General features: G+C 47.9%; 1 protein-coding gene across 1 annotated transcript; it reads right to left on the reverse strand.

Moving 5' to 3' along the window:
- Positions 1-1,208: 1,208 nt before the first annotated feature.
- Positions 1,209-15,162, reverse strand: LOC143167052 (endoplasmic reticulum-Golgi intermediate compartment protein 3-like). Its single transcript, XM_076352082.1, has 8 exons — positions 15,040-15,162; positions 14,043-14,130; positions 12,622-12,741; positions 11,227-11,323; positions 9,877-10,042; positions 6,045-6,132; positions 2,265-2,413; positions 1,209-2,078 (listed from the first exon to the last, which is right to left on the reverse strand). Exons 1-6 carry the CDS (start codon positions 15,100-15,102, stop codon positions 6,106-6,108), a joined length of 561 nt encoding a protein of 186 aa, XP_076208197.1. The 5' UTR covers positions 15,103-15,162; the 3' UTR covers positions 1,209-2,078; positions 2,265-2,413; positions 6,045-6,105.
- Between the last annotated feature and the right edge of the window lie 2,039 nt (positions 15,163-17,201).

The raw sequence follows: 17,201 nt of genomic DNA on the forward strand, positions 1-17,201 counted from the left end.
CAGCTGCAGCATCACGGGGCTCCTGTCTTGTGCCCTTCCCGGAAATGTATTATGTTTTGCTGTGGGAAATGGGGGCGCATTTGTTCTGTTTGCATTTGGAAGCATTTCCTAGCGGCAGTGATTTTTAAGATTTTTTTTAAATAAAAGCAGTTTTGCAGGATCGCACTATTTCAGTAAGAAAAAGCAAGTGGTAGGTATATATGTGGCTTAGGAAAAGATTATACTAGTTTACGTGCACAAGTAAGCTATTACGAGCTGTTGTCTGATTTAACCTCTCGAGTTCATAGCCGGTCCCTGTGATGACAGAGGGAAAAGGAGGTGTTAACAAAATGAAGGGGTGAAGAGTACACGCCAGGGATCGAAGGTGGGGCAAGAGAGTGGGTTTTCCTTCCTTCCTTCCTTCCCTCCTTCCTTCTTTCCTTCTTTCCTTCCTTCCCTTCTTCCCTCCTTCCTTCCTCACAGAAAGCGCCGGTACTCTCCCGAGATGATTTGCTTTCCGCTTTGTTGCTGCAACAGCCAGCCTGAGGGAGAGCTCGGTGGTTCTCAAAAGGACATTAGTAACAAACTCCAGACCTTCCAAAGACGGAGGCAATGGATGGGGCGGGGAGGATGTCAAACCGAGTGAAAAGTGCTCTCTGCCCGCAGCTTCGCCTGGGTGTCACGCCCTTTCCAGCTAACCGATGTCGGCACAGTCAGCGTCTCTCGGGTGTCCTTCAGAGGCCCGGGGGCCGTTGCCAGGGAGGGTCAGAAGAGGGCGGGGCGGCAGCGAGGACCTTCCCGCCCCGGAGGAGACCGGGAGCCCCAGCCCCTTGGCCGGCTTCGGGCGGGGGCGGTGCCGGCCCGGCGCCTGAAGGCGGGTTTGGTTCCGGGCCGCACGGCACCATGGACTCGCTGTGGCGGTTGAAGCGGTTCGATGCCTTCCCCAAGGCCCTGGAAGACTTTTGGGTCAGGACGTGCGGGGGCGCGCTGGGTGAGCGGGCGCGCTGAGGGCGGCCGGGGGCCGGCGGGCGGGCCCGGGCCTTGCTGTGGGGCGGTGGCCGGCCAGGGGACCTTGTGGGCCGGCGCTCGGCGGCGGGGGGCAGCGGCTCGGGGTGGCGGCGGGCGGGCTGAGGCGGGGCTGAGGCGAGACGGGCGGGCGGCCGCGACCGGCGGGGCTGACGGCGGTTCTCGCCTCCCCGGCAGTGAGGGTTGTCAGGAGGCTCGCACAGGAGCGAAAATACAAGCAGGGCTATATTGAGTGCTGTGCCAAGACCAGCCAGGAGCTGTCAGACCTTCACCAAGAGCTGTCTTACTCCTTAGCAGCTGTGGTCAGGGAGCCCAGAGCTGCTGTTCTGGAAGCAGAGACTCGGAAGCTGGATCGGTCTCTGAACGTTAACTTGGCACTAATATCTCTGGACCATCAGTCTCCTGAGAGACAGCCGTTGCATTCAACTGCCAGATCCCCCAGAAGCGATGACCTGAGGTAACAGGACCAGTGTACAACAAAAGGCCTCAGCAGGAGCCAAGTCGGGGACCTGCTGTACCAGGTGAACTGTGGCAGGGGGCTTGCTTCAAGCACGAGTCCTGAAGTAAGATAAAAGTGCAGAGGACAGCGTTCACCAGCAGGTTCCCCAGCAGAAGCAGCAGAAGGTGGGACAAAACCGGTGCTGGCTTGTGTGGATGGGGTGAGTCGTAGGCCTGGAAAAGCCTACGGTGAACCTGAGGTGAACCTGAGGAGCAGGTAAAATGTCTTCCTTTTCCAAAGCACTCCATCACAGCATGCCTCGTCAGTCTCCACACAGCCCTCCACATTAGGTTGTTCCTGTCAGTTTCTGTACTGTATACAAAGACTTGTTGTCTGGTTTTATTTCTTCAATACACTTATTTCTCCAAAACACTGCTCAGGCTCTGAGCAGAAATCTCCTTGCAATGATGTCCTGTTGCTCCTCTGCTTTCTTCAGCAGCTGCTCCAGGTGGGCTTTCTCGGCACAGAGCTCTTCATTTGTTCTTCTACACAAGTTCAGCTTCTCCTGGTCAGAGATCTTTGCTCTCTCCATCCCGTCCACTTTTCCTGACAGAACTTCATTCTCTTGCTCCAGCTACAATCACAGAGGCACAGAGGAAATAAAATACAGTAAGAGTTACTATGAAGAAGGTTTGGCTTGGACAGGAAAAAGACCAACATTTCCATACTCAGTCAGTCATACTGTCGGAAGGCAAGAAGCCTGAGCAGAAGCAGCAGCTGGAGACGAACACCTGGCAAGATCTTTGGCAACTCTGCTCACCTGCAGCACAAGTTTGTTCAGTTGCGCTTTATCCAGTGCAAGAGCTTCACTGATACCGCTCGTGTTCGCTGTTGCAACACGTAGTTCAGCTATTTCAGCACTCAGCTAATAAGCTGAGCCCCTGTCAACTCTGCTACCGACCGCTCTGCCTGGAGAGACAAAAGAGAACAATTTCTGTGACCTGAGATGAGGAATGAATAGCAACACATTCTAAAACATCTAATAATGACGAGAACTGAGATAAAATATGAGCAAAGTCTGTGCTGCAGAAATACCTCTAGTAATAAAGTGCTCAGCCTCCAATGGTCAGCTGAGAAGAACACAGCATCTCCTTACTCAGGAACCAGCCAAGAGGGAAAGCACAGTAGAAGTCTGTCTTTTATAGACACAACAGGAGTCAAACATTATCAATTCTTGAGTCTTCCAGTTAGGTATACTGGAACTGTCAATATGGATGGATAAAAATTGAATTAACCCAGCAGAGCCTGACCTTTCTCTTCAGTTATCTAAAGACAGAAAAACACCCTCCCTCAGTTTCCAAATTACGTTTCCTTCCGGGCCTGGGGATTATGACAAACCAAAAGGAAAGCAAATTCGTATTTAATGACTGTGCACAACAACTTTCATCTAGGATGGGTACATATGTATAAATACAGAACCAACATCAAAAGAACATGAGACCAAAGGTTACATAAAAGCATAGAAAAACATCCACGCAAACAACAGTAAGTGAAGCGAAATAAATCTCACGGGGATTTAACATTCATGCAGGCAGAAACAAAAAGTAGAAAGGACAAAATAACTTTTTTCTTACAAGTGGACAAACTTTTTTTTTTTAAACACAGTTTCAGTTTTTCAGCATTTCCAGTGTTTCTTGTTCCTTCAGACACATGAATATTGCATAAAGACAGGGAGGAGAACGTGTGTTAAAACAAGTGAAATGTCCGACACTTTGCAAAAAAAAGATTATCAGGAGACCATCAGAGGTCCTTTGGGCGTAAAGATTACCATGGTATAAGGATATTTAAGAAATAATTCTGGGGTCACATAAGATTTGGGTAATGCATTTTTTTCTGAGAAAGCCTGAGATCTTAGGGGCTTGATTTTCTATGAAAAACCCTGAGGACATTTAGAATGCCAAACACAAATGAAATGCGGTTTGAATCTTACTTCAGCAGATGTTACCCTACAATGAGATAACACACTTGCATCTCTTACGAGCATGAGATTCATAGGCTACCTGTTTCAAAACTTTGATTCCCATTAGTCAATATACGGGTCTGCCTTAAAACACATATACGTACCATATTGCCAATAAATAACTCAGAATATCCAAACGTGGTTGGTAACTAAGAAAACCTGACGTTCAGTAACTCTTAAGAAGGACCTTCACGAGGCTTACCCACTCGCACAGTATTTAAAAGTGAAAAAAATTGGAGAGCAATTGCTGATAATCTGATTTCGGTGGCTACCCATTAGCATTCTCCTGATTAGGAAGGTAACTGAATTTAGTTAATGTTAGCAAACTTGTATGTAACTTCCATCTTTTTTTTCCTAGTCTAAACAGGACCTCTGGTCTTCTCTGTCTTAATGGAAGGACTTCTGCCAAGCCAAAGACAAAGAATCAAGGCTCATGGATGTGAGAAATGGGATGAACTCCTCTGGGCGAGGCTGCTCCCTGCCTTTTACCTGTATTCCTCTCACATTCAGCTGGTGCTGTCAAACCTCACCTTATGATGAGTATTAGAATCTATAAAGCATTATTTCAGGCAAATGATTTCTGGGGACAAAATATGAGTATGCAAGAACACAAGCATAGGCAAGGAGAGAGAACTGTGTATGGAAAAGGAAGCCCCAACAAGAAATGAATAATCCCTGAAAAATAAGACTTCCTCCGGGACACATCTATCCTAGGGCAGCTACTCAAACAAAATAAAAAGGACACGAAGACTGAGCTACACGCAACTAAAGCTAACATAACTAAACAGAAATATAATTGCACCTTATGCAGTGCTGGTTCTGGTTTGCATGTGTGTTAGCCCCGTGTCTCCTCTTACTTCTTATTCTACTTTCTGAAAAAAGCAATTTCAACTTGCTTCTACCCAGGAGAGAAGTTACAGTTTTGAAGATGTTAACACCAAGCACACGGCAAAAGTTCAGAAGCTCAGATCAGAGTTACATTTACGGTCACATTTACAAAGTGCTTCTGAATAGGACCCTTCGCACTGTCACAAAGACGCCTGTGCAGATTCCCTAGCTGGAGATCTATTAAACAACAGTAACCCTCAGGATAAGGAGAGAGTAACAGCGCAAGAAACTGAAAGGCTGGTGTGCTAGCTTCAGTATTTGAATAGCACCATAAGTACGGACTCGCGACTAACCATCAGTTGTACAAACGTGGTACAGCTACTCCAACATGAGGCAAGGAGAGGGGTGCAAGGGAACTTTCCGTAGTACTGACATTCTTGCTCACCCCCCCATTCTCTACCGATTCAAGTCAGTAGGGAATAGAAGGCAGGAGCAAAAATACTGTGAGTCATCACAGCTTTGTGCCAAATAGGTCTAGTGAAATTATTATTTTTATTGGAACGTTAATGTGGTTTATGATGATAACAGTTTGGAATATTCAGTCTTCTCTTAGACTTTCAACTTTATCCTGCGTGACATTCTGTTAAGCGTATTAATAGGACTGAGCATTAACGTAGACCTTATTAAAGGGATCAAAAATCACATGCACAGACGTTCTTATGTGGAATTATCATCCAAACGGGATACTTCCAGGGGAGCTCACAGAGCTTTGACCAATACTGGTCAAGATCTTTATCTGTAACTAAAGGGGTGTCCTGGTTTCAGCTGCGATAGAGTTAATTTTCTTCCTAGTGGCTGGTACAGTGCTGCGTTTTGGATTTAGGATGAGAATAATGTTGATAACACGCCGATGTTTTAGTTGTTGCTAAGTAGTGCTTACACTAGTCAAGGACTTTTCAGCTTCTCATGCCCTGCCAGTGAGAAGCTGGGAGGGGGCACAGCCAGGACAGCTGACCCAAACTGGCCAAAGGGATATTCCATACCATGTGATGTATATAAACTGGGGGGAGTTAGCCGGGGGGCGGCGACTGCTGCTCGGGAACTGGCTGGGCATCGGTCGGCGGGTGGTGAGCAACTGCATTATGCATCACTTATTTTGTATACTCTTTTATCATTATTATCATTATCATTATTTTCCCTTCCTTTTCTGTCCTGTCAAACGTCTTTATCTCAACCCGTGAATTTTACTTCTTATTCTCGATTCTCTCCCTGATGCCACTGGGTGGGGGGCAGTGAGCGAACGGCTGTGTGGTGTTTAGCTGCCTGCCGGGTTAAACCACAACAGTCCTTTTGGCGCCCAACGTGGGGCACGAAGGATTGAAATAATGACAGACCAGAGCGTGTTAAGGCAAACTTGTTATAAGCATTCATTACCTTGGTTTAACGGTCGCCATTGGTCACAATGTTGATTGATTTACTCTCAAAGTTGTCGTGCTTGCTCTCCAAGTTGTGTTATGTAACACCTTACTTGCTGTATATGTTCCCTGTTGGGCTGTTTATCACCTCTGGGAGCTGGGTCAAGGATATCATTTTGCTGCACTGCGTAACACTACTGGTTTATGATGTGATAAGATTTTTGGTCGTGAGACTGATTTTTGTATTTGTACTTTCATACACTTGGACTCGGCATTGCCGTCATCTCCGTACCTCAGGAGCCACTTTTCGGAAACTATTAATAATTACACCTTTTACCTTTTCTCCTCGGGGAACCAATCTATGGGGGAGATGGGGGCGGACACTTTCCCCTGCTCCTTCACCTTCCCTTTCTCAGGCCTTCTTTCTGTAAATTAAAAAAAAAAAAAAAAAAAAAAAAAAAGATTACGAGGAAAGGTTATACTGAGGCAGAAAACAGTCTCAGCTTCACGTACAAAAAAAAGACCAGGCTCTGAGCTGTCCATTTCCCTCGGGGGTCAGGGAAGACTCCTCGGTTGTTGGTTGGTGCCATGAAAACATTGCCCAGGAAAAGGTTGGACAAAACAAAAAAAGCGGGGGGGGGGGGGGGGAGGGGGATCAAATGTTACAAATAACTAGGAAAGCAAGAGAGAACAAAAGGAAGAAAATCATTATGCCACTGCCTACGTCATGCTTAGCCTGGATCTTAATCCTGGGTGCAGTCTTGTACCTCCAGACAGAGCTGAACTGAAAGAGGTTCAGAGAAATCTAGCAAGGAAGCTCAGGGGTCAAATGGCTTCCACAAAGGACCATCTGCGTAAGCTGGGACTCTTCAGCGGGGGAAAGGCATGGCCTGTAGGCTGGCCCAGGAAACGTCTACGACATCCTGAGAGGCAGGGAGAGAGCCCGGGCAGCGACCATTCACTCTTTTCCAACAGAGGAACAAGGGCCATCAGATACAGCTAGTGGGAGCAAGCAAGGGAGGGGAGGTGTTTTTTCTTACAGCAGAGCAGGCCTGCTGAACGCCTTGCAACAGGGTGTTGTAAATGCAAACTGTTTACATGGGTTCATGGCGAGATGGGAAAAGTACCTGAAAAGAGAGCCACTGAGGACTCTCAATAGACCGTAACAGATGCCGGAGATCCCGAGAGCCGAAAACAGTTGCACATGGAGAAAAGTATTAGGAGCCTTTATTCCTCACTATTTAACGTGACAGAATTCCCAGAAAGCGGAAAGTTTGTCTGCCCATCATCCCTCCTCCTGCTCCTTTTCACTGTCCTCAAAACACTAATATTCCTAACTCTGCCTCCAAAAGGTCTGCAGTTACTATAGTCCCTTCTGGTTTTTACCTGTATTTTCCCCAGTGTAAGCCCTTCATTTTTCAATTCAGTTGTGCAAGACTTCCGGGGCACACGCAATTAGAGAGCTATCCTGACCTCACCCCCTCCTCCATGTACACAAAGTACTTGCTCTCAGGACGGCCAGCTTGCATTCACGCCTATTGCAGAGAACAGGTGCAATGCAGAGATGCTTCTCGTTAACGTAGATACATGCTGTGAAGTTGTAAATCCTGGCTGTAGTAAGGTTGCTGTTGTCATGCTAGTTTAAGCACATAAAGCAAGTTCTGCGGGAAGGAGTGAAATATTTCATTAGGACAACTAATACTGTGGGGAAAAGCAGGCAAGGTTTTTGCACAACAGTGCTTCTTCATTTCATCTTTAGAAACTGCTCAAAAGCTTGCTAGTTTTTCTCCAAATACACCAGCTACTCTCACAAAGCACATTCACGTTCTCCTCCCGACCTTTGCCTCAGTGGTACACGTTAAACTGGAGTGAGTGAGAGGAAGGGGAAAAAAATCAGGCTGAAACTAAAGCTCTTTCTGAAGCCTTTACTACAAACTTCACGCTTCAAAGACTTGATCAAGGGAACTGCAAACATTCCATTAAACCACAAGTCTTTTTAATCAAGTTCCCGTTAAAGATACAAGGCATAAACTACCACTATTACTCTGGCCACTGTGCATTTATATAGATGCTTGCGGAAGTCCCTTACAACTTACACGTTACTCTGAGAAGTTCTGAACTGCTTTAAAATTCTCCTGAGATACTCTCCAAAATATCCCTTCCAGAGATACTGATATTCAGGTCCTGGACTGAACACCTTACTCGAGGTCGTTTTACAACAGAGCAGCAAAGTTTTATGGAACAAGTGAGACCGTTTCTGGGCAGTCTCTCATTCTCCTCCAAGTTCTCCCACACCCGCGCGGCGGCACCTCCAGAAACCGGTTTCCTATTTGTTCACGATGGTTCTAAACCTCTGTAACAAAACTTCAACAACGTCCTCCCCACTGAAGCAGTCCTGCTACTGTTATGGATAGCAATGCAAAGATATTCAAAGAAAACGGTCAGATACGCTTGGAAGCTAAAGGCCACAATAAAAAGGAAAAGAAAATACCATGTACATGAGACCGTTGGAAACTTTTTCCCGGTGCAAAGTGGAAATTTCCAGCTACCTGCAGGAGATAGTAGTCCTTCATTAAAAGGTCTCAATCTATATAACTAAAGCAGTCGTGCTGGTGCTTGGATTTTTAGATTTTTGTTTAAACAAGACAGACACCAAGCAACTCATTTTCATAGGTGACAATATCAGCAGATGTTGTCCTAAAAGAGGTATGAATTTCCCCTGTTCCTCACAGGCAGTCATGTGGAAAGCCATAACTACATACTGATGTTGATAATAACTGTTTTATGCAAATTATTTTAGTGGACATAAAAATGGGAAGAAGGAGGAATTAACTCTACTGGGAGGGAACTGACTGTTGCTGCAGGAAATACAAAACAGTATCACGGAAAAGGAGTGGAGAAAGTAATTGAGGGGGAGAGTGAGCAGGGTAAAAAAAAACCCTTAATACAATACACAACCGTGATCCAGTGTATACATCCGTGAAAATAAGCTGCATGCAAAAATAAAGCACTAAGCCAACAAAACCAAACCAAACCCAAAAAGAAAAAGGTTGTTCAAACTTCATCCTGGAATTTGAAAGGGATACGGATATTAGGTGCCAATCCTCACTGACGCCTACTAGCAATCATACACGCTCTCCCCTGGAAGATCTGAATGGCCCAAACTCACGTGCTACGTGAGGCATTCAATGTCCGTGCAAACCTATTGCTTGTGTTAACTGCAGACCTGATGAGAATGGAGATGTGCAGAATTCCGAGTGCATAACCATGGTCCCCAAAAATTTCCCCAGTGACACCCACCCTTGGACCCTTGCTACCTCCAGCATTCCCCTTGGAATCTTTCGTGCTCATCACGCTTTGTGACAGAGGGTCCCATAACGGTTTGGTACCCATGATAATGCTCAAATCACAGTGTCTGGCTTCGTGAGTAAAAGGTTGACTTTCCAGAAATAAAGACTGTAGTCTCCAGGAAGAGTACACAAATATGTAAAAAAAACAGAGCTTGAATTAAAAAAAAAAAATTAGCCTGGGCCTGACTTCTAGAAGGTACCTGGGTACGTAATTTGCACGTCCAAGTGTTCTGGGTTTAGTAACCCTTCAAATGACAGGGTAGTTACATAGTTATTTGGTATACCTCCTACTACTGTTCCATACACCAGTTGCAAAAAACCCACTCCTCTTGAGCATTTCCAGCTTTGACAACCAACTCAAATAGTCTTGCTTCCACTGTTTTTCTAAAGAAGATAACATTTCACTCCCTCCAGCACCTCTGCTGGCAAGCTGTTGACTACTGTTATCTCCAGCATCCACTGGTGGCCTCTGTTTTAAGACTAGACGGGCAGGTGGGACAATCTAACCTCAAAGAAGCTGCCTCTCCTCCTCCAGAAACCTTGGCAAAAAGACTCACTAGCTGGACGGCAGGAAAAACTAAGCTTCTCCAGCCAGCGTGCTTCCTACCAGCCCGCACAACGAAACACAGGATTATCCCCTTCCCGCTGCTTTTCCTGACTCTCCTATTGAACCCCCTTACAGGCACAAGTACCCTGCTGAGGCCAGGGGTTATCATATTACAGTGCCGTGAACACCTAAAGCTGGAAAAGGAGAGGAACTCTGCCTTTTCACAGTCCTCACCATCATGCAGCACGTTTACAGCAAAACCCATCTCTCACCTTGTTGACCTCTAGGAAACCATACACCTGGCAGCCCTCGTTCTTCTGCTCTTGCATTTGCTGGCTAAACCCTTCCCTCTTGCACTGCTCTATGGTATCCGGCTTCTTGAAGGCCCAGCCTCGCCGCCTGTATGCTTCTCTGACGTCGTCACAAGTATTACAACACCTGCAAAAGCACAAGCACCATCTTACCATCTCTATCGCTAGAAAGAGATGCTCCAGCTCAGGACTTGAATCCTTGGCGGATTCTTCTTCAACAAAGCAATAAAGCAAACATCAGGGACTGGACCTTGAAAGCTGGTCTAATGCTCCTGAAGGAGCTCAAGCTTCTTGATGTACTTTTCGAGAGTTTGGCATGAGGATGCAAGCTGTTTGAATGCAGTTCTTGAGTCTGAAAAGGGCTCTGCCTGTCCATTTAGACAGTCACATCACTCCTTGGCAAAGAAATTTGCTCCAAAAACGACATCAGTGTCCCACAGTTCCGAGTAGTTTGGAACTCCCCGTGTGAACAAAGCATCTGCCTGTTTCTGTTCCTCCTTTTCTCTGTTTTTAGGCCAAGACCGTCAAAATGGGAGGGAGGGTTAATGGCAAACTTTCTTCCTTACTTTTCTACCTCTGGATAACACCTTGGTCACTGGAAAAACCAGTTTTCTTTCTCGGTTCCGTGTTTTGCTGGGCCAAACAAGAAGTTGGAGGCTGGAATCATGAATCCCTCAAGATGGAAACACCTCTGGGGAAGGACCCAACTTGACAGACAGGATAGACCAAGTTACTAAAGAGACAATAGCAGCGAAGGATAGTCCAGAACCTATGGACTATCACAGATCCATTCTTAGAGGAATTTGCAGGTAGGACAAATGAGAAACACCAAGCGACACCCGTTGTTTGTGTGAGCGATGAATGTCTGGTCTTTGCTCCCGTAAGGATGCAGAGCCTGCAGCAGGAGTGAGAAGGCAAGGCCATAACCGGGTTTTATTCCAAGACAGCTCACGTAACAGTGAAATAATTTACACAGCTCCCCTCTGGACACCATATAATCCCAGAAAAGATACAGTGTCCTGAGATACAATCTTTGTGCTACTGCAAAGGCAGTGCAATTTGCACTGCCCTTATTAAACAGGCACGTAGACAATGTAGACAACCTAACTCTGCACGTTCTTAACAATCACGAGTGCAGCTTCCAAAGACATACCGAAACCACAACAGTTCTCATCATTCTCTGAACACGTGCCCGGGAGGATTTCGTTGCACAGACCTTCGCAGACATTTGAAAAAAAAAAGAAAAAGGTGCATGCAACATAACAGTGCAAATTCAAGTGCTAAGAAGATATGAAAAGGTGTAAAGGTTACCGAATGTCCTCTGACTCTGCCCCATAACAGCCCTCGCAACAATCAGCATCCCAAGAATTTGGATCAAACACTTCTTCTCCTTCTTCTTTCCCCAGCTCTAAGACAAAAGAGGATTCAAAGTGATGAGGCATGTCTAGAAATGCTGTCTTGTACTCTTGTTTTGTTCTACGCACAATAACTGTTCTACACATGAATGCAACGATTTTGTGTTGAAGCTGTGCATCCCGCACCCAAAGCCCACCTGAAATGGTAGGCATAGAGCCTGCTGAGGTGTCAAATAAGACCAATTAACAGAGTAGCGTTTGTCATCTCAAGAACACCCTCCACAGAAAGAACTGGCTATCTGTAAGCCTTCCTGGAGCATCGACCAGATGTTACTTGCATAAAGGCTTTGTTAAAACATTGTCTAAAGTAGACCCAATCAGCACATCGCGACTGATACAGGACCTGTTACACAAAATTTTAGATAGTTTTTGTGCCCAGACATTAAATCTGTAATGCCACAACCTGTGAATACAGAAAGGCTGCCAAGTGACACAGCAGTAAGAACACTATCACCACATTCCCATGACAACTGGAGAAACCCGCGTACCTACGGGTATTGTTCAGCTCTTGGCTTAGTTTAGCCTTTCAACTTCAACAACAGAAAAGTTAAATCCGAGTGATACAAATCAAAACATTTAGTTTATGCTGATACACAGAACTACACTGTCTCCCAGAAAAGGTAATAAGGAGCTCATGTTTTGGAAAGGAAAAGTCAGGACAGTATTACTGTTAGACTGCAACACTTTGCCAGAATCGTTTGTATCGAAGTACAACAATGAGTCATAATACGCAAATAATGTAGAGGAGAGGTTTATGTAGCCAAGGACCACTTACTACAACTCGCAACCGATAAATCCACTAAAATGTATTTATCAGGTATGCATTACCACACACAAAGTAAATGCAGTAAGGTGCAAGTTTAGGCTTAAGGGTCGAGTCACTGGAGCCTTCCCTGGAGAGAGGCTCTTTCCTCTAACCACGTCGTCCCGTTTGTCAGCCCACTGTGATTTAAAGATACAACCAAAGCCAAGTTTTGCCAGAACAGCTGCTTGATTTCTAGTCATAAAAGACCGCTAATAACTCAGCAGCTTTACTCCTGAAACGCACCCATGAGTCCCTGTCATAATTTCAGAGGGACTAGGCAAAGATTTGCCTCGCAAAAGTAGCAAGCGTAATAGGAGTTTGTCTGATCCGCCAGCTTAAAAGATTTGGGTGCTATAAACTCTTCAAGAGTTTATGGTGTTTAAATGCTTTTCAGCTGTCACTCGTTCCCGTGAAAGTCAGAACGGGCATACAGTGATGGGAAGACTACCAGAGCATCCATCCAAGAAAGGCAGAATAGCGTCTTACTGTGTCTCTCGGCCTCTGGAGTCGCACGATTGCCAGCTTTATCCAAACGTTGCTTAAACAGATTGTGCTCCACATCCAGCTGCTGCTCCCCTGCTACGTCCGTGGCATCGATGCTCAAATCTGAAACCCACGAGCAAGGGAAGTGGTCTATAAACGCACATTTGTTATGGCCCGAGGCAGGCTGAGGAAGCCTTCAACCAGTGATCTTTTCAGCCAGGGGAGATAAGAACGTGCCAAACTGGAAGAGTGTGTATGGCTGGGGCCAAGTGACGTATGGGGAGTAAGATGCACATTGCAGCACCCTAAATGATCCCTCCAAATACGGGGTTTGGTTTGGTGTACAGGAAGGACTGTTTCCAGCTGCCACAGAAATCATTACCCTGAAAGGTAAACACATGTAAGGCAAAAAACCAAAACCCAACCCCTCAAAGCCCATAACCATTTTCACAAACACCGCTTCAGGAGTTAAGCTTAAAATTGGTTGAAAGCTGCCTCCCACCTCTACCCCCTCACCCTTCCCCCTTCAACATCAGCACATTTCCTCGTGATCCCTTTTCACAAAGAAGATTGAGAAGGTCTGTGGTCTCGGCCTGGTGTCGAAGCGCCACGATGCACTTGCTGGCTACACGCTCTCTTGTAAGACTCACAGCTTCTCTGCACAAAACAGCAGAGGCTTCCAGTCTCTCCGGCCTTCCCACGCCCTTTTAAATGCGAAGAAGGCAAAGACCAGCAATCTCTTGGGTGGTCAGAAGGAAGTCAGACTCACTACATTTAGAGCCCAATGCATTACCCAAAGGAATTACTACAACAGAACAAGAGGGAGGGCAGATTGGTGGACAGTCGGACAACGTGCACAGCAGTAATACACAGTAAGATTTGCACAATTTTCAATCGCTTCATCCTGCAACTTTATTTTGAATTTAGTTAAAAGCTAATCAGATTATTAACGCTCATTCTGATTTTAAAAATTTTGGAGAAAGGTTACCACGTGCCATTGGCATTACAGTCAGAATTTAAGCACAAAAATCACAGAAGAGCTATCCCTTGTCCAGTAACTTCCAAAGGAGACTAAAGCTTTCCAACAACAATACAGTCAAATCTTGAGTCCCAAGTGAACTCCGTGTCAGCTTTTTCAGTATTACTGCGCCCTCTGACAAAGTACAACACCATACAGAAGTGTAAGTGGGTTTATAGCTTATCCTCATTTATAATCTAGAAAAATACTACTGCCTGGCTGGAAGCGCTGGTTTAAGCGCCCAGCGGGCCTGGCTGGAATCACTGCCTAACCTCAAGGGATCACCAATGCCTCCCTGTCCGTGGCCCAAGCAGCAGTGCAGCACTCGGAAGCACCAGGCACGCGGAGCCTCTCGGGCCCTCGGCAAGGATGAAAGTTATCCCAAATATTCAGAAGTCTGACTCACAAGCACAAGGCGTACGTGGAAAAATAACATCTAGGTCGACCTTCAGTTTCTCTCCCCTTGATTTGCCAACGTACAATTCCGGATGAACCTAGGAACAAAGAAAAAACAGAGTCTCCTGTTTCACTTGGAAGGAAATCAAAGGGCCTCTTTCCCTCGACTGCTCTGCCTCACGAGCTGACTTTTAAGAGGTGGGATTTGCGAGACACCTGAGCTGCTGCTGCCTCCCACACCTTCCATGGTAGCTAAGCACTTGCCATTTGTAAGACTTCAAAAAAAGAGAGTAATTTGGGAATCTTAAAATTTGGGGTGGGGACGGGGGTTCCTGCGGTTGCTTTCTTTTCTTCGTATTGCCTGCTTGTAGACGGCGGAGACAGCAAGAAGAGATCTTGAGACGCTCTCCTGCGACAGCGCTACAGGAGGCCGCAAGCCAACCTTTGCGCCAAGCGGCTTTCGGGGGAGGGCAGCCCGCTCCCATCGTCAAGGCGACCAGCCGGGGCAAACAAAAAAACCCCAACAGATCCGCAGCCGGTGAAGCTGCTGCGTGGCCAGCCCGGAGGAGGAGGCGGGAGCTCGGCGGGGGTGCGGAGGCACGGCAGGCCGCCCCGGGCCGCAGGGCCGCCTCTCCACTGGGGCACCGCGGGCAGGAGGCAGCACCAGTGGACCGGGCCCACCCCGCCGCCGCTACTCGCCTCTTTGGTGAGGTAGTACTGCAGGTCCGAGAACAAAGGCACCACCATGATGAGCCCGCTGACAACCCTCACTGCCGGGGAGGCGAGAACCGCCGTCAGCCCCGCCGGTCGCGGCCGCCCGCCCGTCTCGCCTCAGCCCCGCCTCAGCCCGCCCGCCGCCACCCCGAGCCGCTGCCCCCCGCCGCCAAGCGCCGGCCCACAAGGTCCCCTGGCCGGCCACCGCCCCACAGCAAGGCCCGGGCCCGCCCGCCGGCCCCCGGCCGCCCTCAGCGCGCCCGCTCACCCAGCGCGCCCCCGCACGTCCTGACCCAAAAGTCTTCCAGGGCCTTGGGGAAGGCATCGAACCGCTTCAACCGCCACAGCGAGTCCATGGTGCCGTGCGGCCCGGAACCAAACCCGCCTTCAGGCGCCGGGCCGGCACCGCCCCCGCCCGAAGCCGGCCAAGGGGCTGGGGCTCCCGGTCTCCTCCAGGGCGGGAAGGTCCTCGCTGCCGCCCCGCCCTCTTCTGACCCTCCCTGGCAACGGCCCCCAGGCCTCTGAAGGACACCCGAGAGACGCTGACTGTGCCGACATCGGTTAGCTGGAAAGGGCGTGACACCCAGGCGAAGCTGCGGGCAGAGAGCACTTTTCACTCGGTTTGACATCCTCCCCGCCCCATCCATTGCCTCCGTCTTTGGAAGGTCTGGAGTTTGTTACTAATGTCCTTTTGAGAACCACCGAGCTCTCCCTCAGGCTGGCTGTTGCAGCAACAAAGCGGAAAGCAAATCATCTCGGGAGAGTACCGGCGCTTTCTGTGAGGAAGGAAGGAGGGAAGAAGGGAAGGAAGGAAAGAAGGAAAGAAGGAAGGAGGGAAGGAAGGAAGGAAGGAAAACCCACTCTCTTGCCCCACCTTCGATCCCTGGCGTGTACTCTTCACCCCTTCATTTTGTTAACACCTCCTTTTCCCTCTGTCATCACAGGGACCGGCTATGAACTCGAGAGGTTAAATCAGACAACAGCTCGTAATAGCTTACTTGCGCACGTAAACAACTAGTATAATCTTTTCCTAAGCCACATATATACCTACCACTTGCTTTTTCTTACTGAAATAGTGCGATCCTGCAAAACTGCTTTTATTTAAAAAAAATCTTAAAAATCACTGCCGCTAGGAAATGCTTCCAAATGCAAACAGAACAAATGCGCCCCCATTTCCCACAGCAAAACATAATACATTTCCGGGAAGGGCACAAGACAGGAGCCCCGTGATGCTGCAGCTGTTCCTCTACAGGAAATGAAGGTTCAGAGACCGATCCAGCTTCCGAGTCTCTGCTTCCAGAACAGCAGCTCTGGGCTCCCTGACCACAGCTGCTAAGGAGTAAGACAGCTCTTGGTGAAGGTCTGACAGCTCCTGGCTGGTCTTGGCGCAGCACTCAATATAGTCCTGCTTGTATTTTCGCTCCTGTGCCAGCTGCGTCTGCAGAAGGGACACCTGAAAGAGGCAAAAGGCCGAGCTCAGGCAAGCCCACGCTGTTAGGACCATCTGCGGACGTCGGGGAAGACGCACCCGCTAACTCCAGCCCTGACAAACACTGTGTCGTTGTGGAATGGGAAGTAACAGGTTCCCAGAGTCACCCTGAACCAAACTCAGATTATCAACAGTTCCGAGTTTCTTTCTGGCATACCATTCACGTGTACAACACCGAGACATTACATGTATATTAAGGAGAGAGGTTCCTACAGGGTTTAGTAACCCAACTCTTTTTCTCAAAAGAGAGATTCGGGCTACCGACACCTTAGTTCCACGTGCTTTTTCCTCAGCAGGAGGGCTACTGGTTACACAAGGTACTGAAGAACTGTTCTGTTGCGATCCAGCTTAAAAACGTGACAGCTAGCACATGAAAAGGGAGCAAACTCTCATTTTTCCTAACTTCAGAGCATTTCACAGAGGAGCAGAGCATAACCTGATGAACAAAGCCCAGGGGGGAAATGAGCCTTACAGGACTGCTGAGGCCTTGAAACGCCTCAGATTCTATTCTTTCCTGACAACACGGAGCTCTGCCTGCTGGGCTTTTTGGTGGGAGAGACCCAGCTGCTCTCACCTCCTGTTAGGTTTGCAGTGCAGTGCAGCCACAGCAGCTCTGGCATGTTGCCCTCTGCCTGCTCTGGAGTGGAGGAGATGCACATGGAAAGTAAGACATCAAAGGGACTTCACAACGAACTCTGTGCATAGGCTGGGGACCACCACCACTGAAGAGAGGGACAGATCTGACCTTCTCTCTGAAATAATAAGGGCACCTTTGTGAAACTGGGCTTGCAAGCCTGAAAAACCCTCCCACGCTCTGGTAGGTAACCCAGAGGTATGAGTGGGAGAAGTGGCCAGCTGCTGCTACGAGCATCTCCCAGGAAGTGGGAGATCAAGTTCCAGTTCTGCTGTTTCCCAGGCCCAGAGGAGTGCCCTAACCAGCCAGGTGAGGACTATTCTTTGAGCAGA

The sequence above is a fragment of the Aptenodytes patagonicus genome, chromosome 14, assembly GCF_965638725.1.
Source record: "Aptenodytes patagonicus chromosome 14, bAptPat1.pri.cur, whole genome shotgun sequence".
NCBI classification, from domain to species: domain Eukaryota; kingdom Metazoa; phylum Chordata; class Aves; order Sphenisciformes; family Spheniscidae; genus Aptenodytes; species Aptenodytes patagonicus.